The sequence below is a fragment of the Haliotis rubra genome, unplaced genomic scaffold, assembly GCF_003918875.1.
Source record: "Haliotis rubra isolate DU_JTF1 unplaced genomic scaffold, ASM391887v1 Scf1580, whole genome shotgun sequence".
NCBI classification, from domain to species: Eukaryota; Metazoa; Mollusca; class Gastropoda; order Lepetellida; family Haliotidae; genus Haliotis; species Haliotis rubra.
Window position 1 is genome coordinate 87,734 of NW_025765537.1, and position 24,266 is coordinate 111,999.

Consider the following 24,266-nt stretch of genomic DNA (forward strand, 5'->3'; position numbering starts at 1 on the left):
GGTTTGTACAAATATTTAAAACATCTGTAACCTTAAAATCTGACATGTATACATTCTGTTGTATACAATAACTATATACAAGTACTTAAAATTAAAACTTACAAACTATGAAACAAATAATGATTAAAACATGACTTGGCCACATATAATATTTGGAACAATAAAGCCAGTACCCGGAACATCATCAACATTCGTAGTTAAGATGAGACAACAACCACATATGTAGATAACATTGTCGGTCTGTCAGCTTGGTGTATAGCGAGCATGCCTTAACAAAGTATAGCAACGGATTGTGTCTTTGATAGAATCAATGAGTAAATACAGTCAAAAAGCGTTGTAGAATTGCATCCAGTTGTCCCAGTTTCGAGATAGCCGCAATAACATAACTAAAAAGGAATACGGAACCAAGCTTTTACTTCGAGACAAGATGTTGGACTGTTTGCTCAGCGTCGCATCAACAATAGGCTACTCAGGGCGAGCGTTTCATGAAAACTTAAAACAGTTCTGTACTCAGTGCATGTCAATCTAAAGACAATAATTACAATTAAAGATTAAGACAACCTATTAATATCACCAGCATGAAGTTTGTTCAATATAACGGTATTTGTTAAATACCCCTCTTACGAACCCAGAATATCCACCTGTTCAACCAAACGATCAGGGTGAATCCGTCTCCCGGGCCAAGAACATCCTCTTGTTCATTAAAACGTTTATTGGAAGTGACGCTCTTGCTGACACGATCAGTGACAATTCCACTCTCACAAACATTGATGATTCTCTTTGTTCAGCAAAATGATAACTCTGAACATGAATACAATATTTTTACAATGTTCCTTCACAGCAAAACATTAAATTTTGTGATATTGTGTAAAATAAATCGAATATTTCCGAAAAACCTTAAGCATGAGGGCACATTTTGAAAGATAATGTTGCCATTACCATTCGCCCAAGAACTCAATGTACATGCATAAATGAAGTCATAGTAACTGTTCACCAACGATATCTTCAGTTCAGTTGCGTCGTTCACGTTTAAACAGTGCCTTCTCCAAGCCCATCATTGGTGCTTCGAATACAAGGGAGACAACAAACGATAGGCCGTATGTAATCACGAGGAATCCCAGAAAGTTGAACACCTGAAATGAAAATAAGTGTGATTGGTTTTGTACGTGAACATTTGAATAAGAGCGACAGCAAACAGTTATATATTATGCAAATTGCAAGAAAGGCGGGTTCTACCGTCAGCTAGCCTTGTTGGGGAACACCTGGTGTCATTACGGATGTTCAGTGATATATTCCTACGTTTTTTCACTATTTGCGTTTTGAGTGGAATTTGTTTAAACAGATATTCAAGACTTGTTACTCCCTTGTGTTATATACCAGGGTTAGAACTGGTCTTCAGTAGCCCATGCTTGTCGTCATAGGCGTATAGCGGGATCAGGTGGTCAGGCTCGCATGTCATCGTATCCCAACAGCGTAGATCGATTGATCACTGGATTGTCTGGATTGTCCAGACTCGATTATCTACAGATCGCCGCCATAAAACTGGAATATACCTGGAATATTGCTGAGTGTGGCGTTAAACCTTTTACAGAGCAAACAAAACATACCCAGCTGGTACGTCCTGCTGCACCCGAACCACAGGGCACTCAATCTGCATAATTTGTTGGTAGCCTGGCAGTGTCCAGCAGTATGGATTAAGGAGGTCGGCTGTCTAGACAACAACTTACAATGTTGACGTCGGATTGAAGAACGGGCTCCTGTGTGTAGTATGGATTAAGGAGGTCGGCTGTCTAGACAACAACTTACAATGTTGACGTCGGATTGAAGAATGGGCTCCTGTGTGTAGTATGGATTAAGGAGGTCGACTGTCTAGACAACAACTTACAATGTTGACGTCGGTTATGAAGAACGGGCTCCTCTGTGTCATGTACTGGTACATGATCACCATCGGGTGAATGAGATAGGCGCAGTACGTCAGGCGGCTCAGAGTCACAAAACCAGACCAGGACATTAACGTGTTCACGAAACCTGAAACATGGTCAATGATTGGATCATATACTGAATGCATGTTCTTATGATCATATTCTGAATGCATGTTCTTATGATCATATCATCAGTTAGTAGACACCAATAACCCAATTTCAGAAGATTTAAAAGTAATGGTGTTTTTTATCCTGATTTATGTTGACCAAATGATGCTCTATGAAATTTAGTATTTTTATTTCAAAATTTGTCAAGATTCGGATTTAAATTTCATCTTTTTTTTGTATTTCTAGTTTTACATAGCCTTTGGTTCAAGCTTTCTGTTTCAACACCTATTGGCGGCCTACTGTGTGGATATAAAGGCTTAATGTGGCTGAGGTGTGGGAACTAGAGTAAGGGTGTTAAAACGATATCAGGCATATTAGACAAAACGGCCTAATGGTGTTGCGCTTTGTACATTTTCTTTATAACGAGGGCGATCAGTGTAAATAATATCTGTCTTCGTCCTGGTACAGAACTGGTCTTTGAGAGAGAAACTGTAACGGGTTGCAGTCTAGTAACAGGTAAATTACATACAGGGCACCTTCCTACGTTATTCTTTATACGTAAGGCACCCTCTCTAAATTTGATCAATAGTTTACGGAATTTATATTCCAAATTGGAAGATAAATGCCCCTCTAGCTCAAGAAGACTCTTATATTCTGTAAATAACTTAAGGAGTACAAGAGTAGATGTCCAATTTTGGTTAAACATGTTGATTCAGAATTGGATACTGTTGTCCCACCTCCGTTCCCTGTTGCACACGCCACCACAACCCAGCAGACTGCAGCGCCCCACACTGTCCTGTGAGCCGAGTTGTAAAATGCTGACACGTCACTCGGCATCGGCGTCCCATTGGCTGATTCGTACGGCCCATAAAGCACTGCGAGAGCGGAAGCAGCTGCCAGAGCCCACCCGACAAGCACTGCTTTCTGAAGTAAGAATTGCACGAGCATAACTCTCGCAAACAGTTTATTCTTTTCTGATGTTACGTGTGGTAAATCAGTTGTACATGTGAAATGCAAACATTCTATTTCTTCCCCATTTTATAAAATATAAACGGAGTTTTTATCAGATTGTTAGGTGACCGGCAGTGTATGAAATAAGGCCCGTCCGACCGCCCAAGACGGTCTAGATTTCTGACGGACGGTCTAAATTTACAGCTAGCCAGCCCGATGGTCTGGTAAAACTTTTGATGTTCCATACATCTGAGTAAATTCACCATATTTGGTCTGGTTAAATCCATTTGGGGCTGGTAAAATTTTGAAGTTACCAGCCCTGATGTCTGGCGGTGTTTTGGCTTATTTCATACACCGGTGACCGGTAATGATTTCTATAACAACACATAAACAGTGCCTTAGTTTCGCAGTAACTACTAAATCTAGATAAGGACTAGAAAGGGGAACCATATGTCTTTAAGCACTGTACCTTTATATCTTTAAGACTTCGTAACCCAAAACAGTGAGACCCTATACCCTTTAAATCTTTCTCAAAACTGACACAATGATTTATCATAAAAACCTTCTTACATTCATCACAGGTGAATATTTCTTCCAGTAATTTTAACTTGCCCCTACCCCACGCACGTCCATCTACTATTTGGAGATTCATTTTCAGTTATATTGATGTGTGAACGTTTGAGAATTTCTTATAGACAGAACTCAGTTCATACATAACCGCAATACTAGAAAGGTACTAACACCGAATGAACATATCATCGAATACAGCAGACTACGGATATAACGAACTCAATGGGGCCTCTTAATCGTAGTTCATTATGATCGTAGTTTGTCATACGCATTTCGACTCAAATATACAGCTATGGCCAGAACAAAGACGATACTTGGTTTTAAACGTAGTTAACGGTTTCAAGGGAAATGCGCGCAGACGCATTTGCAGTATTCCCGAAATACCCAGTGGAGATTACTATAGGCCTCATTTCATTGTAACAAATTACCCTGTCTGTGAAACACATTGTTACCCATGCTCTTAATCAAGCGATACTGAATAATATCAACATATCACTATACAATTACTCCTGTGTTTTACTACCAAATCGGGTGGTGGGGTAGCCTCGTGATTAAAGCGTTGGCTCGTCACGCCGAAGACCCGGGTTCTATTCCCCACATGGGTACAATGTGTAAAGCCCACTTTTGGTGTCCCCCGTCGTGATATTGCAGGAATATTGCTAAAAGCGGCGTAAAACTAATCTCTCTCACTCACTCACTGTTATCTGGCCTCCATGTAATCTGTCTGGTTTCGCTTTGGTCACTAAGCTGCAGGTTCAGACTTACTTTATTTAGGCGGAGTGTACAGTTGGTTTTGTACAGGAGATACCCGGCGGCTATACCAATGATGTATGGACCCATCCGACAGTAGGGTGTTATGTAGTAGTCGGCGAAATACCCAAGGCCCCTGGAAAAGTTAGGCTTTGGACTATTTGGAATGGGTAATGCAGATTTTTCATTTCGTTACGCTGAATAATATAGAGACGTATCAGTGCCGCAGAAAATATCTTGTACGTCGATGATACGTCTTACGTAAGATACGTTCATCCACGTAACATATACTTATATCTACGTAGAACATACTTACATCTGGAAGTAACTTTATCTACGTAGAAACTATTTTCATTTACGTCGATTTTTTAACGTTTACGAAAACGATATCATAGTCTACTTTGGAGAAGGCAGCATCTACTATCGAATCATCGACTAATATTGTAAGCATATTTTCTCGCGTAATCAAAAAAAGTTACGGGTCCATTGTCTCAATTGATAATGACGAAAGTTTGACTTTCATGATAAATGTGTGTATTGATGAACTGTCTGAACATTAGAGGCACTTTTGTTTACATGTGCTAGTGTCAGAGGTTACTAGAGTCACATGAAACATATATGACCGAGTCATAAAATCCACATGCACTACTATAAATCAATAAAACGATAATTATATAGCTAGAGAAAAGCTGGAAAACCTACTGGTTTCCCTCCGTCTGGTACAAGAAGCCAGGGGTAAGTTGTCGAGCCTTGATATCAAACCAGCAGTCGTGAGAGTCGCAGCCAGGAATATGCCGATCACAATCATGCCGAGCATCTCCGAACTGGAAGTAAGACAGAAAGAGTTGTTGTTTGAAGCTACAGTCAATATTCCAGTTTGTCCACGCTCTCTCTGGGTCTAAAACAGTGGCTAAAAGCATGAGCACTCCGTGACAACCAACGAAAACCAGTGGCTTAAAGCATGAGCACTCCGTGACAACCAAAAAGAATCAGTGACTAAAAGCATGAGCATTCCGTGACAACCAACGAAACCCAGTGGCTGAAAGCATGAGCATTCCATGACAACCAACGAAAACCAGTGGCTGAAAGCATGAGCATTCCGTGACAACCAACGAAATCCAGTGACTAAAAAGCATGAACATTCCATGACAACCAGCGAAACCAGTGGCTAAAAGCATGAGCATTCCGTGACAACCAACGAAAACCAGTGGCTGAAAGCATGAGCATTCCATGACAACCAGCGAAACCATTGGCTGAAAGCATGAGCACTTCATGACAACCAACAAGTAATGCCCCACAGCATCAGCTAACTATCCTCATTAGTCGGTCATTACAAGCATGGGTTATCGCTGGTTCATCCTGCATGGCTTGTAGGAGACGGATACTGTCGTAAACTGACGAGCAAAAGAAAGTACACAGGCGTAATTGTTGTTGCAATCCCAAATATGCGTTCTAACTAATAAAATTATTGAAAAACAGTCCTTGTATAGAACGCAACCATCATGTTTCATTTGCCAAAATGCAACCAAAAACATTTGTACGTGTTTTGCACGATTTTTTTTGCAAAATTGTGATTATTGTCCCATGCACCAGCACTTTTCTGACAGAGAGAATAAAACCTGTTTGTCGTGAAGACTGAACAATCACTTGACAGAAATCTCATGAGGAAATGCCAAGATTGACGTCGGCGCAACGAGAACGGGCCAAAGGAATGACACAAATGGGTGCTTTCAACAGCGATATTGCAAGGACATTGGGTTGCACATGACAAACCATAATTCGGCTGTTTAACCGTTTCAGTACGACAGGCCAGACATGTGATCGACCCAGAAGTGGACGTTCCAGAGTCACAACACCCCAGAGGATCGTTATCTGCGGGTTATTCACCTATGCAACTGGATGTTGACGGTGACGTCATCAGCAGCCACATCATTGGGTCATCGCGTAAGCCGATTCACAGTGACAAGACGACCTCGTCCTGCTGGCATGTATGGGCCTACCGACCGCTGCGTGGAATGGCCTTGACCTTCCAGCATCGTTGGAACCGTCTGCAGTGGTCATCACTACATCGCTGTTTATTGTTACAATGTCATTTTGCTGATAAAACACGTGTATTGCAGTGTGCTTCTACATACCTTTTCCATTTCATCAAAAGGTTTTGTTATTTTTATCTTATTGGAAGAAACACAACCTGTGTACTTTCTTTTGCACATCAGTTTAGTTTAAACAGATAGGTAACCCCTGTCTGGCGACACACGAAACCCTGGAATATAAGTCCCAACAAAGCAGCCCACCCAATTACTACATTCACTGCATGGAACTATCATACTAACCGTGATATACGTACCATACGGACTACAAACTGTTAAATACGTATAATATTAATCACACACAGCGGAACCCGTATCAATCGAATTACACACCGTGAAGTATGTATTAGACGAATGAATAATAATTATTACTAACGCGAAGAACGTATCATAATACGTGAAACACGCATCATATGAATTACTTACCATGGATTACGTGTAATACGAATTACACCCCGATAATCACGTATAATGCGAATAACTAACCGTGGAATACGTACCAGAGGAATTATTAACTACCTAATGAATACGTACCAGAGGAATTGTTAACTAACCGTGGAATATATTCACAACGAATTTCTAACCGTGGCGTAGGTCGCATACTAATTATTAGATAACGAAATGCAAATTACGCATCCTATAAATTACCTGAATGCACATTGCCTATCATACATTGAAGAGTGCGAAAGCATTATGTTCTAAATCGCCACCAAAGATATGTCCATAAGAGACAGTTACAACTCAAATTTATTCTAAAGCTGGGCCTCGGTCAACATAACCGCCTCATCCATAGATCTCATAGGTTGTCACACAAACAACTGTGATACCAACGAACATCTTCATTTCAAAACCCGTGAAGGTCCGAGTTAGAATTGGTCTTCAGCAACCCATGCTTGTCGTAAGAGGCGAATAACGGGATCAGGTGGTCAGGCTCGCTGACTTGGTTGACACATGTCATCGGTTCCCAATTGCGCAGATCGATGCTCATGCTGGTCATCACTGGATTGTCTGGTTCAGACTCGATTATGTACAGACCGCCGCCATATAGCTGGAATATTGCAGAGTGCGGCGTAAAACAAAAACCCAACCAACCAATTTCATTTCAAGTTCAGTGTTCGTAACAGATTAGTTCAGTAACCCAAACACTAGCTGTTTGGCACAAGAGACATCTACCTACTAGAAGACAACACGAGCTGTGTGGCACAAGAGACATCTACTTACTAGAAGAGGGGGATGAGAATGAGAGGTGTCAAGATGAAGAACTGCATGTCATTTGCCAGGTACCAGGCCCACGAGAAACACTGTAAGATTAGAGAGGTCAGTTATCATAAACAAGCAGGTCATTTGCCAGGTACCAGTCCAACGTGAAACACTGTACGATTAGAGCGGTCAGTTACCATAAACAAGCAGGTCATTTGCCAGGTACCAGGCCCACGTGAAACACTGTTAGATTAGAGAGGTCAGTTATCATAAACAAGCAGGTCATTTGCCAGGTACCAGGACCACGTGAAACACTGTAAGATTAGAGAGGTCAGTTATCATAAACAAGCATGTCATTTGCCAGGTACCAGGCCCACGTGAAACACTGTAAGATTAGAGAGGTCAATTATAAACAAGCAGGTCATTTGCCAGGTACCAAGCCCACGTGAAACACTGTAAGGTTAGAGAGGTCAGTTATCATAAACAAGCAGGTCATTTGCCAGGTACCAGGCCATCGTGAGACACTGTAAAATTAGAGAGGTCAGTTATCATAAACAAGCATGTCATTTGCCAGGTACCAGGCCCACGTGAAACATTGTAAGATTAGAGAGGTCAGTTATCATAAACAAGCAGGTCATTTGCCAGGTACCAGGCCCACGTGAAACACTGTAAGATTAGAGAGGTCAGTTATCATAAACAAGCATGTCATTTGCCAGGTACCAGGCCCACGTGAAACATTGTAAGATTAGAGAGGTCAGTTTTCATAAACAAGCAGGTCATTTGCCAGGTACCAGGCCCACGAGAAACACTGTAAGATTAGAGAGGTCAGTTATCATAAACAAGCAGGTCATTTGCCAGGTACCAGGCCAACGTGAAACACTGTAAGATTAGAGAGGTCAGTTATCATAAACAAGCAGGTCATTTGCCAGGTACCAGGCCCACGTGAAACACTGTAAGATTAGAGAGGTCAGTTATCATAAACAAGCAGGTCATTTGCCAGGTACCAGGCCATCGCCCACGAGAAACACTGTAAGATTAGAGAGGTCAGTTATCATAAACAAGCAGGTCATTTGCCAGGTACCAAGCCCACGTGAAACACTGTAAGGTTAGAGAGGTCAGTTATCATAAACAAGCAGGTCATTTGCCAGGTACCAGGCCCACGTGAAACACTGTAAGATTAGAGAGGTCAGATTATCAGTTATCATAAACAAGCAGGTCATTTCATAAACAAGCATGTCATTTGCCAGGTACCAGGCCCACGAGAAACACTGTAAGATTAGAGAGGTCAGTTATCATAAACAAGCAGGTCATTTGCCAGGTACCAGGCCCACGTGAAACACTGTAAGATTAGAGAGGTCAGTTATCATAAACAAGCAGGTCATTTGCCAGGTACCAGGCCCACGTGAAACATTGTAAGATTAGAGAGGTCAGTTATCATAAACAAGCAGGTCATTTGCCAGGTACCAGGCCCACGTGAAACACTGTAAGATTAGAGAGGTCAGTTATCATAAACAAGCAGGTCATTTGCCAGGTACCAGGCCCACGAGAAACACTGTAAGATTAGAGAGGTCAGTTATCATAAACAAGCAGGTCATTTGCCAGGTACCAGGCCAACGTGAAACACTGTAAGATTAGAGAGGTCAGTTATCATAAACAAGCAGGTCATTTGCCAGGTACCAGGCCCACGTGAAACACTGTAAGATTAGAGAGGTCAGTTTTCATAAACAAGCATGTCATTTGCCAGGTACCAGGCCATCGTGTAACACTGTAAAATTAGAGAGGTCAGTTATCATAAACAAGCATGTCATTTGCCAGGTACCAAGCCCACGTGAAACACTGTAAGGTTAGAGAGGTCAGTTATCATAAACAAGCATGTCATTTGCCTTTTTCTTGGTCTATGTGAAACACTGTAAGATTAGAGAGGTCATTTATCATAAACAAGCATGCCATTTGCCTTTTACTAGGTCTATGTAAAACACTGTGAGATTAGAGAGGTCAGTTACCATAAACAAGCATGTCATTAGCCTTTTACTAGGTCTATGTAAAACACTGTGAGATTAGAGAGGTCAGTTACCATAAACAACCATGTCATTTGCCTTTTTCTTGGTCTATGTCAAACACTGTGAGATTAGAGTGGTCCGTTACCATAAACAAGCATGTCATTTGCCTTTTACTAGGTCTATGTGAAACACTGTGAGATTAGAGAGGTCAGTTACCATCAACAAGCACGTCATTTGCCTTTTACTAGGTCTATGTGAAACACTGTGAGATTAGAGAGGTCAGTATTTACAACTATTTCATTTGCCCGATACCAGTTCATAATACGTGGTGCTTATTTGACCCCCTCCCCGCAGGTCCCCTCCTCGCAGGTGCGCTCGAGGATAGGTGACCATTCCATGACTTCGGGTAAAACTGACAGTCTATCTAACCACGAAGACTCTGTGTAATCCGACCCTGCTAGCGTTTTGGACTGGACAAAGTTTCATAGATAAATGCACCCGAATAATACAACACTTTGTTTGTGTTTCAGCCTGTAGACTAAGTACACAGTTAACCCTCGTGATACAACAGCATGAAAACTGTATCTCCACTATAGATCGATCACTGCCAAGCGTCAATAGTCCACTGAAGGATGCATATAAATACGTGAACTGGTCTATATGTAATATACGACAGCTAAGAATAGAATAAAATAGACCTGTGAAGGTCCGGTTAGAATATTGATCTCTAGTAACCAGTGCTTGTCGTAAGAGGCGACTAACGGGATCGGGTGGTCAGGCTCCCTGACTTGGTTGACACATGTCATCGGTTCCCAATTGCGTAGATCGATGCCCATGCTGTTGATCACTGGATTGTCTGGTCCAGATTTGATTATTAACAGACCGCAGCCATATAGCTGGAATATTGCTGAGTGTGGCGTAAAACTACGCTCACTCACTCACTCACTAAGAAGAAAATAAACAAACAATACGAATTCCTCACGGGAAAAGTCATGCTCCTCAGTTTTCCGCGGAGCATGTTGCGTTTATGAGGCCTGTTCCAACAGTCTTGCCTCAGCCTAACGTGCGTGTTTCATGAAGGATGTTCTTGCTTTCAAGAACTTGCTAACGGAACAACATATCGGATTACACAGTGTTCTTTATGATTATATAGATGGCTGTGGCGGGACTGATGCTGTGGTAACTACCATGTCGTTCCTGTTGACGAGGTTGTTGATGTAAAGAAGGTTGGTCCACCAGTTGTCTCTACACTGCTGCTTCTGCAGACCCGTCTGGGGCCAAACAGGTCCATCTCCCAGATAGTGCAACAGGCATGTGTAAAACATCAGCATCATCATGTACACTGGAGTCAGCCTGTACAACAATGATAATGATAATACTCACAGTATATTCATAATCGAAAGGGGGCGGTGGGGTAGCCTAATGGTTAAAGCGTCGGCTCGTAACGCTGACGACCCGGGTTCGAATCCCCACCTGGGCACAATGGTTGAAGCTTATTTATGGTGTCCCCCGCCATGATATTGCTGGAATATTGCTAAAAGCGGCGTAAAACCTCGGGTTTGTACGGGTTGCTGGGTGGACAGTGAACAATTTCGAATAAGGGTCACTTGCCAAGAGGGACATGCAGCACATATATGAGGTTAGTCTGACATTCTGTTAGATGTCAAACCTGATCCGAGATCTTTTATTGAATTCGCTTATGAATCATTCCTTCAATTACCTTTTCATTTCAACTATATGCCAGCGAAAAACCCGTCTCAATTATTCAACAAAAAGAACCAGCTGGTGTTAAAGGCAAAATAGTACTGAAAATTATGGATCACTGAAAACTAGGTTTCCGCGGAAAAGGTAAACATGTCATGTACTTATTTGTTTTAGTGGACATGCCTTCAGATGAGTGAGTGAGTGGGTTTAGTTTTACGCCGCTTTTAGCAATAATCCAGCAATATCACGGCGGGGACACTAGAAATGGACTTTTACTCATGTGGGGAATCGAACCCGGGTCTTCGGCGTGAAGAGCGAACGCTTTAATCACTTGGCCACCCCACCGCCCCGCCTTCATATGAAAATGATGCACCGAAGGAGTAAATTCATATTTGAAACTATTTTTATTTCGGAATCATCACGAGGATATTCTGTACAACAACTTTTGGGGTTACACCTACCTCCAGAATCTGTGGAAGTAGAACATGGCCCAGTTCAGCTTTCCTCGTCCTTTCTTCAGCTCCTTCATGGCGAGATAGGCGACCAGCAGCCCACTAGTGAAGAACACAAACAATCAGTTTTCGTACAGATCTTCTTATAATACTGTTGAAAAGTTTCTTTTTCACTATTGTTTAATGCTACTCGGCACTATTTTAAATATGACTGCGACCTGACAAAAGTTACAAAACCCGGTGTCCTAAACATATGGAACAGCGATGACTAAATGTTGTTCATAAATCTGATTTAATGATTCCATGGGTTGTACTTTTACATTAATGTGAGAGAGTGAGTATTTTTTTACGCCGCTTTTATCAATATCACGGCGGTGGACACCAGGAACGGGCTTCAGACATTGAATCCATGTGGGAATCAAGCCCGGGTCTTCGGCGTGACGAGCGAACGCTTTAACCACTAGACTACCCCGTCGCCCCTTACCTTAATGTGAAGAATGTATCCACGGATACAAGAGCATTGAGGATTCCGTGGAAGGTCCACCTGCTGACGCTTTCTTGGATGAAGGGGGCAAGATTAGCTGAAAGATGGAGGCATATTTTCTTGTTTTATAAATGTGAGTGAGTGAGTTGGGTTTTACGCCGCTTTTAGCAATATTGCAGCAATATCGCGGAAGGGACACCAGAAATGGGATTAACACATTGTACCTGATTTACAAAAGCGAGTTTAGAGAAAGAAATATGATCTATGTAACAGAGATTTAGTTGAATATATCAGGATGCCAGCTGATATATTAAGTACCAAAAAATACCAACTAAAAAACAACAAAACATCACCAACATCGAGGCCACCTGAAATCAGAATCACCAGACGCCCGACAAAAGTCTGACCTGGCCAACTGGCAATGACAAACTTTATAACTGGTAACTAGAATATTGTTAAGACATAAACATGGCTATATTTGGCAGAAAACTGAAATATGTACACAGCCTGGTTTCCTTGTTACGAACGTCACTGTTCCGTTAAGAAAGCGGGGACCAGTAACACATTATTTACACAACCCAGGTAGGATAGCTGTTTTGGATAAAAACATGTTAAATAACTGTCATTTATCGCATACTAGAATACGTTCTAACCCGATTATTTACCCGAGAAGATTCGAATTAGAATGGTTTTTCAGCAACCCATGCTTGTCGTAAGAGGTGACTGACGGAACCGGGCGGTCCGGCTCGCTGACTTGGATGACACATGTCATCGTATCCCAATATGCGGATACCGATGCTCATGCTGATGATCACTGGATTGTCTGCTCCAGAATCCATTATCTGCAGACCTCCGCCATAAAGCTGGAATATTGCTGAGTGCGGCGTTAAACAACAAACCAGCCACCCAACCGATTAACTTGTGTATTTTCGGAAAGGTTCGTATTACTTTCATTGTCTTAAAAACAATCTTAAGACAAATGTGATCAGCGGAAATAAGCTATTCAATACGATGTATGTGGTCACTTATTAATGAAACTTAAATGTATTAAGGAGACTTTCCAACTATAGAGCACTTACATGCCATGGAAAGAACACTAGAGAAGGCATGTCCTAGTACAACCCAGGTCATACTGAGGAAGCGGATCCCGTGTACGGCTGTCAGGCTCCCTGGTGCTTGCTTCGTATCCAGAAGCTTGGCCCCATTTGTGTAGGCAGAGAATGATAACAACAGTTTGATACCGAATCCATGGACACGTTCTGCAGAAAGAGAATTTGGACAATGTAGTAAACAGCTGGTGGTGGTTCTGTGGACAGGGGATGCTTACAACAACTTACACCCCTCACGGGAGATGGTTCTGTAGAATATGCTAACAACCTCTTAAAGCAAAGACCGGGAGATGATTCTGTGAACAGAGAATACTGACAGCAGCGTACATCCCTCACGGGAGATGATTCTGTGAACAGAGAATACTGACAGCAGCGTACACCCCTCACGGGAGATGATTCTGTGAACAGAGAATACTGACAGCAGCGTACACCCCTCACGGGAGATGATTCTGTGAACAGAGAATACTGACAGCAGCGTACACCCCTCACGGGGAGATGATTCTGTGAACAGAGAATACTGACAGCAGCGTACACCTCACGGGAGATGATTCTGTGAACAGAGAATACTGACAGCAGCGTACACCCCTCACGGGAGATGATTCTGTGAACAGAGAATACTGACAGCAGCGTACACCCCTCACGGGAGATGGTTCTGTGAACAGAGAATGCTGACAGCAGCGTACACCCCTCACGGGAGATGGTTCTGTGAACAGAGAATACTGACAGCAGCGTACACCCTCACGGGAGATGATTCTGTGAACAGAGAATACTGACAGCAGCGTACACACCTCACGGGAGATGATTCTGTGAACAGAGAATACTGACAGCAGCGTACACCCCTCACGGGAGATGATTCTGTGAACAAAGAATACTGACAGCAGCGTACACCCCTCACTGGAGATGGTTATGTGAACAGAGAATACTGACAGCAGCGTACACCCCTCACGGGAGATGGTTCTGAGAACAGAGAATACTGACAGCAGCGTACACCCCTCACGGGAGATGGTTCTGTGAACAGAGAATGCTGACAGCAGCGTACACCCCTCACGGGAGATGGTTCTGTGAACAGAGAATACTGACAGCAGCGTACACCCCTCACGGGAGATGGTTCTGTGAACAGAGAATACTGACAGCAGCGTACACCCTCACCGGGAGATGATTCTGTGAACAGAGAATACTGACAGCAGCGTACACCCCTCACGGGAGATGGTTCTGTGAACAGAGAATACTGACAGCAGCGTACACCCCTCACGGGAGATGATTCTGTGAACAGAGAATACTGACAGCAGCGTACACCCCTCACGGGAGATGATTCTGTGAACAGAGAATACTGACAGCAGCGTACACCCCTCACGGGAGATGGTTCTAAGAGAATGTGTCATCCAGAAATCCGGTAAATCGTCACAAGGCCCCACTTCATCACTACACTGATCTGAACAAGAAATATTCATCGGCGGCGCGACGGACACGCTGACTGTTCGTAATCGTAATCTGTTCGTAGTCTGTCTTTTATTAAAGCCAAATGGAGAACATATTTTATTCATTATTTTATAATCATCATTCTACAGAATCGATTTGACAGCCTGTGTCTTCAGTACAAGTTGATCACATCAATCGCTTTGCGTGCTATCGTTATCTACCTGTGTGACACTCTTTTCAAAGTCCATATCAATCTATGTCAACAATTGTTATGTTTACAATATCATAGGCCATGTGTTCTTAAATATCAACAGTATGTCACTTGACATTAATAACTCTGATCATGTTCCATATTTCACTGTGCTTTGTGTTTGGTACTTCAAGCGTTTCATGTCCATGGGTGAACACATGTCGGATCAAAACTGTGAGAAAAATAATACCATATCTCTGTACCAATTTAACACTAATTAACTACCCGCTCCCCTTGTAATCTTATCACTGTTGGTGTTTCATATAGCTATATAGCCATACGTATATAGCTATTTGTTTCCTAGTTTTGCCTTCGTCTGATGAAGGATTAAGAATATACCCGGGTTCGAAACATGGTGTTCCTCCCGCCGTGATATTGCTGGAAAATAGTCTCTAAACTCCTGCTGTTGTGATTATTGCCAATAGAGTCACGAAATACTCCTTCAAGGAGTGTCAAACGCGCAAGCATGATATGCGATACACTGAGTAACAATGTGCTAATGAGTGAGTATGATTTTACGCCGTTTTTAGCAATTTTCCAGCAATATCAGGGCGGGGACACCGGAAATGGGCTTCACACATTGTACCCATGTAGGGAATCGAACCGAGGTCCTCGACGTGACGAGCGAACGCTTCAACCACTAGGCTACCCCACCGCCTCTGTTGATAAAGATATACAAGGAACAATTAAATACGAAACACAAGCTATGTAAAGCTGACCCGGTGGTTTATATGACTGCGTATCATCGGACCACGATGGTGTTGAACGGTGCTCATAATATTAATCACTGGTTTATCTGGTTCACATTCTCTTACGTATCAATATTGTCGAGTTAAGCGATACATGTACACAAGAAGATATTGAAGATTTCTCATATTAGCAACAAGCCAACAAATGTCACAAAGCTCCAAAATATTACCTGATGTTTGCTCTTGTGGTTTACTGGCGGTGTTTTGGTCGGGCCGACGGTCCTGTCCAATTTCTTGTACCGCCTCAGCATTTTCAATGCTCACAGAGGTTGATTCCGACAGCAATGGCACTTTCTCAGAGTCAACTGTATGTCTGCCATTAACAGGTGTCGCCGCCCTAGTGGATTTATCACTTGACTTAACAAATTTACCTTTGCGCATTTGAATGAATATGACGTCATATCCGGTTCCAAGTATGACCAGCAAGCCAAATATTGAACAGATGACACTGAAATGAACCAAATTCAACATACAGTTAATGACGAATCATATTCATAATTGTTTTGCTATTCTTTAGACTTATTCTATTTCCCTGGGTAAGTATGCAGAGTATAGATATTGTTCCTTACACAACATGGTGTGAATATTGTTTATCATACATTGATGGGAATATTGTTCATATAATGCGTGGTGTGAACATTGTTTATCATACATTGATGGGAATATTGTTCATATAATGCGTGGTGTGAATATTGTTTATCATACATTGATGGGAATATTGTTCATATAATGCGTGGTGTGAATATTGTTTATCATACATTGATGGGAATATTGTTCATATAATGCGTGGTGTGAATATTGTTTATCATACATTGATGGGAATATTGTTCATATAATGCGTGGTGTGAACATTGTTTATCATAAATTGATTGGAATATTGTTCATATATAATGCGTGGTGTGAATATTGTTTATCATACATTGATGGGAATATTGTTCATATAAAGCGTGGTGTGAATATTATTTATCATACATTGATGGGAATATTGTTCATATAATGCGTGGTGTGAATATTGTTTATCATACATTGATGGGAATATTGTTCATATAATGCGTGGTGTGTGTTTATCATATTGATGCGTGTGTGAATATTGTTTATCATACATTGATGGGAATATTGTTCATATAATGCGTGGTGTGAACATTGTTTATCATACATTGATGGGAATATTGTTTATATAATGCATGGTGTGAATATTGTTTATCATCTATTGAAGCGAATATTGTTCATAGAATGCATGGTGTGAACATTGTTTATCATACATTGATGGGGATAGTGTTCCTTACACAACATGGTGTGAATATTGTTTATCATATATTGATGCGAATATTGTTCATAGAATGCATGGTGTGAACATTGTTTATCATCTATTGAAGCGAATATTGTTCATATAATGCGTGGTGTGAATATTGTTTATCATACATTGATGTGAATATTGTTCATATAATGCGTGGTGTGAATATTGTTTATCATACATTGATGGGAATATTGTTCATATAATGCGTGGTGTGAACATTGTTTATCATACATTGATGGGAATATTGTTCATATAATGCGTGGTGTGAATATTGTTTATCATACATTGATTGGAATATTGTTCATAGAATGCATGGTGTGAATATTGTTTATCATACATTGATACGTGGTGATACATGGTGTGTATTATCCATATGATATATAGTGGGGATAGTATCAATAAAATGGCTGATGTGAACATTGTTTATCATACATTAATGGGAATATTGTTCATATAATGCGTGGTGTGAATATTGTTTATCATAAATTGATGGGAATATTGTTCATGTAATGCGTGGTGTGAACATTGTTCATCATACATTGATGCGAATATTGTTCATATAATGCGTGGTGTGAATATTGTTTATCATACATTGATGTGAATATTGTTCATATAATGCGTGGTGTGAATATTGTTTATCATACATTGATGGGAATATTGTTCATATAATGCGTGGTGTGAACATTGTTTATCATACATTGATGGGAATATTGTTCATATAATGCGTGGTGTGAACATTGTTTATCATACATTGATTGGAATATTGTTCATAGAATGCATGGTGTGAATATTGTTTATCATACATTGATACATGGTGATACATGGTGTGTATTATCCATATGATATATAGTGGGGATAGTATCAATAAAATAAGATGTGAACATTGCTCATATAATGCGTGGTGTAAATAAAAATCACATAATGCATTGTGAATATTGTTGCTTATGATTCATGGTGTAAATATTGTTTCAAAAATGCATGTTGTGAATATTGCTCATATAATGCATGGTGTGAATACTGTTCCTATAATGCAGTGTGAATATTGTCGCTTTTAATACATTGTGTGCAAAAGCTTACAAAAATTATTAAGAAACCGCCGGACAAACTAAACTTCTTAATACTTTGAATCGACAAACGTAAAGAATATATCTGTGACTTCCATTTTCAAATTGAAGCTTTTTGAATTTAGTTATTATAATACGAAATAATTTGTCACACTTCACGAAGAAACCCGAAGTATACATAGTCGCGTTTCTTGTTTATTTGATGCATCAAATCACATAGTCCTACTGTCGGATTCTCAATGCAGGTAGCGTGGCTTTGGTTGTATTAATTCCGTACTGACAGAGTAAAGAAACTACGATAATCGTGTTCGTCAGCATGTGACAAGTCCTGTAAAGGCGTCAGTTGAACCCCCAGGCAACACAAACCAAATATTCTTCAGATAGTAAGGTAAGGTTTTTATCTTGCTCCATTCGGAACTGCACGTATATGTTTGTTTTGAAATACAGAAATCAGCCCTAAATAGGTCAAAATGCTTGTTCCGAATATGCAGAATACTCGACGCTAACCGGTTTTGTAAAACGTTCACCCGACACGACCTAATAGGTAGAAATTGTCAGATCCTCAGGCAGAGGTAACTTCTCCGAGTACATGATGCAAAATGTTGATGACATTGAACGAAGCCTCTGGACTTACATGGCGACTATGGCATCGGTGTCAAGGGGGAAGTCCTTCTCATAACAGGTGACACTCGCCAGCAGGGATATGTTCTGAGACATCAGCACTGACAGTGAAAAGAGGGTCTGATCAATAAGGGATCGAAGTAGTGATAATCTTGGGGCCATTCAGTTATTATATATTATCTTATAATATCCCTGGATTTGTATGTTTGTTGTTCAAAGCCACACGTAGCAATATTCCAGCTATAAATAATCGAGTCTGGACTAGGCAATCCAGTGATCTACAGCATGAGCATCGATCTACAAAATTGGGATACCATGACATGTTTCAGCCAAGTCAGCGGACCTGACCACCCGATCCTGTTAGTCTCGTCTGATGGCAAACATGGGTTGCTGAAGATCAAGTCTAACCCGGATGTTCACGGGTTTAATGCCCCTTGAAGCAATGGAAGAACGATATTGCAACCCATTTTAGTAATCGCTGGAGTGTGCTTAATCAGGGATGAGGGAGCCTAGGCTCCTCACACCGAACAATAGTTCCCATCAGAAATACGGGATGTGAGAAGTTCTGGTGTCCCAGACACGATATTGTTGGAATATTGCTTAATGCTGCGTAAAATCTACTCTTACCTCACTGGCTCACTGTAACGCTGGATCTGGCTGCATAAAGTTCGTGTGGCAATACGAGCGATTCAAATAAAATGGTTAATGTCACGATTTGGTTGAAATGTTACGGAAGAGACGTTAAATTGGATTAAGACATAGAGGTACACAATGAAATTTTCTGCAATCTTTGTATAAACTTTAGTGTGACGAATTGCTCTTTCAATGCGAACTTGAGAAACTAATTCTAATGTGGACTGGCCACAGTGCTGGATGAGTCGACTCATGTGGCGAAGGTGAACTAAGGGGATGCAGCAATGAAGAAATCTAAAGTATAGAAGCAGTTCCGACTGAAGCGCCGCCAAGACAGTTTTGAGGAATGTCTTATGTGCCTGGGAACATTTTGTACGAATAAGTGATAGCTTACGGTCGGTGGCGATGGCGGAGACGTCCTGTCCAGTACAGGAGTCTGGCATGCATAATCCGAGAGTGATGGCGAGCTGAGTTGGATCTGCAGGATTAGTCTGCAATGAAAAAAAAGTCGGGAAAGTTACTGTGTGTCGTAAATTAACCACAAGAAAATCCACACGTTTTTTAAAAAAAAACAATAAATGATTATATTAGATGATAAAGAAGCGACCATTTGGTTTTCAAGGCGAATGCGGTGTTGTTGTTTGTAATCAGCAAGTTTTAGTACCCCTACTAATGTTTTTCATTGCAACAGAAATGGGTGCTCAATAATTAAAAATAGTATTAGACATTTCCATATAGTATTCTGTCCAGGGCCGTGGTGACATATTTCTTTGTTTTCTTTACAAGCATCCTCATAATTTGCTGTGTGACCAATTGACACCGCGACCCTGACTCTCTTCCCTCGACTCCTGAAGATCGGCCATGTTTCCAAAGTGTCTGTGAGAGGGGGTTCAGGCCAGGCTTCAGCAGTTAACTTGACACCGGTGTAGAAACATAGTCACTGAAAACGATGGACCGGACGATCAGCAGAAGTCCCTTGTAGGGGTCCCATATATTCCGAGCGCAGAGTAAATGACATGACTCTAAACGGTCTTACAGCTCCTTTGTCGTACTGACTTACATGGTCCGTCAATCATCAGTCAATAATTAAATGCTCTCAGAGACATGCAGCGAGTAGATATTCACTACTGTTCACTTATGGACAAGCTTCTATCTGTTCTGAGGACATGCATTGAAGAGGTTTCGTAATATGTTAGTGGTATGCACATTTCTTCAGAGACAGGGATGAGCTCACGAAACCTCTCTGCTTCATTCTAAAGTGAAGCGAAGATTGTCTTTTATGTGGCCTCATCTTTGATGAACATCTTCCTGTGGACAATTTCTAACCAGATAAACATCCGGCCGCCACTACAACAGGAGTCGACTTCCTGCGTCTTTACCTCCAGCTGAGAGTGATGCTTTGTCCTTGACTGGAATCTGATCCAGGGATAGACCAGGAATGGTCGGTGTCGGCACCGAGATAAAAGGATGTGATAGGCACTCTACAGAGGCAACACTGTATTGTGATGATCAGGTCCAGCTGTTGTCACTGCCCAGGCCGGGCTGTATCCAGACCACGATTCACACATGAAGTCGTCAATCAGAATCAACTGTTCTTGGTGGTCCCCTAGATTGCTGCATTGAACTTGACATAGAACTAGAACTCGTTTTTCACCTTCTGGGAAGAGCAGACAGCTGGAACATACACAGTGATGAGGCTGACACGCTCTTCGAGTGTGAGGAGTTGGAGCAATACAACTCTTTACAATCCTTTCTTGCCAGGTTCTGTCATTTTGAGCAATGAGTTCTTGAAGACGATGCCAGGCATGTGAATTTATTCTTTAGTAAAACAGCTGTTTGGATATTTCATTTAAAGCAGAACATATGTTCTGTCAGAGTTCAAGGGCATGGAGTGTGGGAAACACACATTAAGTTATTGACTGTGACATCTGTCCCTAAGTGCTTTGAAAATCAAATGGATGCTCAGTAAGTGGTTAAATCCTTAGCTCGTGACGCGGCAAGCATAGAGTTCGATATGGTGCCATCTGCCTGTCATATGAGAGGAAAATTGCGGCATAAACATGCACTAACTCATTTCTACATGATTTCCGTTATAAATTTGCACCAAAATAACTGATGGTTTTCTCAGACCGAAACTAACGCTATTCTTCATTTCGACAAAACTGTTTCTGCTGTGCATTGGGACCACTAACCTCAAAGTCATTATCTGGAATTAATGTCTTACTGAACTTGGTTTACGCGTCATTTTCAAAAGATGATGAAATATCTAACAACAAAACCTGGTTTTCTTTGGATGTCTATCAAGTATTAAACAGTTTGATCGCCTACCTGATTGGGGGGCAGCAAGAGAGCTCTGCAATACGTGGCACCGAAATCCACCTCAGTCCTATTGGTGATGACTCCCATACATTCATCAAATGATCCCAGCCACTTGAGCTCTCCCTTGAGAATGCCACTGCCGGGCTTACCGAACGCATCCAGCACTAAATATGCCAGTGGTCAAAGTGTTAATTTACAGACAGGGTTAAGTCTATTATCGTGAACATGGCCTGTACGAATACTGAAAACATTTAGCTGGAAGCAGATGTATACCAGCCAGTGTTATAGTATGTAGCTGTCTCAACCAGTTAACTTCAGTCCCTCACAATCCGTCTCAGATTGTTAGCCTTGTTGTTTAAGGCCGCACTCAGCAATATACCAGTTATGTGGCCGCGGTCTCCAAAAAATCGAGCCTGGACCAGGCAATCCAGTGATCAAAAGCATGGGCATCGTCCCTTTAAGTGGCAAATAAAAGCTGATGCCCAGGTATGCTGAAGAGGAACACGTTTTATGGATTGACAACTTCTTTACATGCTTGATTGGTATTTTAGAAGATGATATTTGATGAACATAGAGATTTTTTCTGGGTTACATCTTCTTTTTATTCTCGAGTACAACGTTTCAGGGCTTGTTCTGGCCCCATCATCAGGTAAAACTGAACAACTCGAGAATAAAAAGAAGATGTAACCCAGAAAAAATCTCTATGTTTTACTGTTCAGTTTTACCTGATGATGGGGCCAGAACAAGCCCTGAAACGTTGTACTCGAGAATAAACCGAAGATGTAACCAAGAAAAAATCTCTATGTTCAACTTCTTTACAGCAATAGATGTGATGTTTCGGTGTAGATCTAACTCTTTAACAAGCCAATGATAACGGTGTTGGGATCTACACCGAACGAAATGTCGCATCAATTGCAATAAAGAAGGTGTCAATCCATAAAAAGTGTTCCTCTTCAGCATACCTGGGCATCGATCTACGAAATTAGGATACGATGACATGTGTCAACCAAGTCTACGAGTCTGACCACCCGATCATGATAGTCGCCTCTTACGACAAGCATGGGTTACTGAAGATCAGTTCTAAGCAGGATCGACACGGGCATTTCTGCCTCAGACTCACCGTTATAATAATTAATTAGGCAGGTAATATGTGTGACAGTGTAGATGTAGTCATGACATGGTTGTAGGTCATCATGACCTCGCTGTTGTGTCATGACCTCTGTTCGCGTTATCGAGATCTACTGTCGACTCACCATACTTAACATATCGTACCTCCAACTTAGTTTGTGAGGCACGGTGAAATCCGAGGCAGTGTGGATCGACCTTTGTGAGCAGGGTGCAGGTTGCTTTCCTTTCAATGCGTTTTTTTAAATGACACCGTGGGAGCAACACCATTGGTCACGATCCGTTCAACTAAGCTGTCATCAACGACGAAATATGGTCCTGCCACAAATGGCTCTGGTAACGATTCTTAAGGCACGTTATTTTTTACAATGAAACGCACATATTCCGTCGCAACAACTTGCATGTAGTCACAATTGTCACATCTATATGGAATATACTTACTCTGTAGAGCCCACTCTTTGTTTTCCATAACACCAGTGATCACGTTCTGGGTATGGTTGTTACAGACATCTCGTGTGTCCTGAAGACTCCCCAGCATCTGATGGAGATTACCTTCCCCCTGAGTGTTGTCGTCCACGGGAGCATTCTCAGCCTCTTCATCAAACTCCCCTCTTTGAATGGTATTGCTTTTCATGTCCACATTTTCTCCGATGCTAAACAATTTCTTCGACACAGTATCTATGACTAGGTTTTTAACAAATTGAGACTCAAAATTCCCGTTTAATAGCCTGTGGTTCCGTTCTATGTCAAGATACGCATCCTCTTGACCCAATAACGTACTTACACAGCAAACAAAGGTGACTAACAGCAGCATTTTGAACATTGTGGTTGAAACAACAACCTGATTATAGTGTGTGTCCCTTTTTGGACTTGGCACACGCTCACAGTTAGCAAACAATATCTGAGTCACTTGGTTCTCGATGTGTAGACACAGCCAAATGAAACACTCACTCTAAGCGGGACAACTTTTGTGTCTATGCGATAATGACATATGTGTATGAATCAGTGCTATACCCGTGCTATATGATAACTATCTCTCCATGTAGGACATACGTACTGATAAACTGTCCACAATCCAGCTGACAACCAGTTGTGCAAGAGCAGTGACACATCCCTTCTTCGTGTGACTGTTATCTGAATGGGGCTACGTCAACATAGGAAGGCGTGTTTTATCAGCTTGAGGAGGGTTGAATGTTGTAGTGGATTCGAACGTTGGAGGACAGTGGGTGATTTGCCCCCTCCCAAATCACTACTCAGCCATGGGCACGGCAGGGTGGTCCAGAGGTTGACGGATTCGTTGTCCGTTGACCGGGTTCATATAACACTCGTTCTACTGATACGTAAAGGAATATATTAATATGGTTTTAACGAAAACGTTTTGGTTGTGCCACCTGAAATGGTTTCACAAACTGAAACCGATCGAGCCAGGCCAACTTTGAATGACGATGA

At 41.6% G+C, this 24,266-nt stretch overlaps 1 protein-coding gene across 1 annotated transcript; it reads right to left on the bottom strand.

The window, feature by feature from the left end:
• Positions 1-397: 397 nt before the first annotated feature.
• Positions 398-24,266, bottom strand: LOC124271179 (O-acyltransferase like protein-like). Its single transcript, XM_046706267.1, is given in 16 exon segments — positions 398-1,133; positions 1,886-2,028; positions 2,768-2,954; positions 4,317-4,437; positions 5,004-5,017; positions 5,020-5,125; positions 7,613-7,692; positions 10,779-10,944; positions 11,757-11,849; positions 12,232-12,328; positions 13,311-13,490; positions 15,929-16,206; positions 18,754-18,841; positions 19,768-19,864; positions 21,702-21,856; positions 23,259-24,266. Coding segments are annotated over 16 exon segments (2,121 nt in total). The 5' UTR covers positions 23,452-24,266; the 3' UTR covers positions 398-1,010.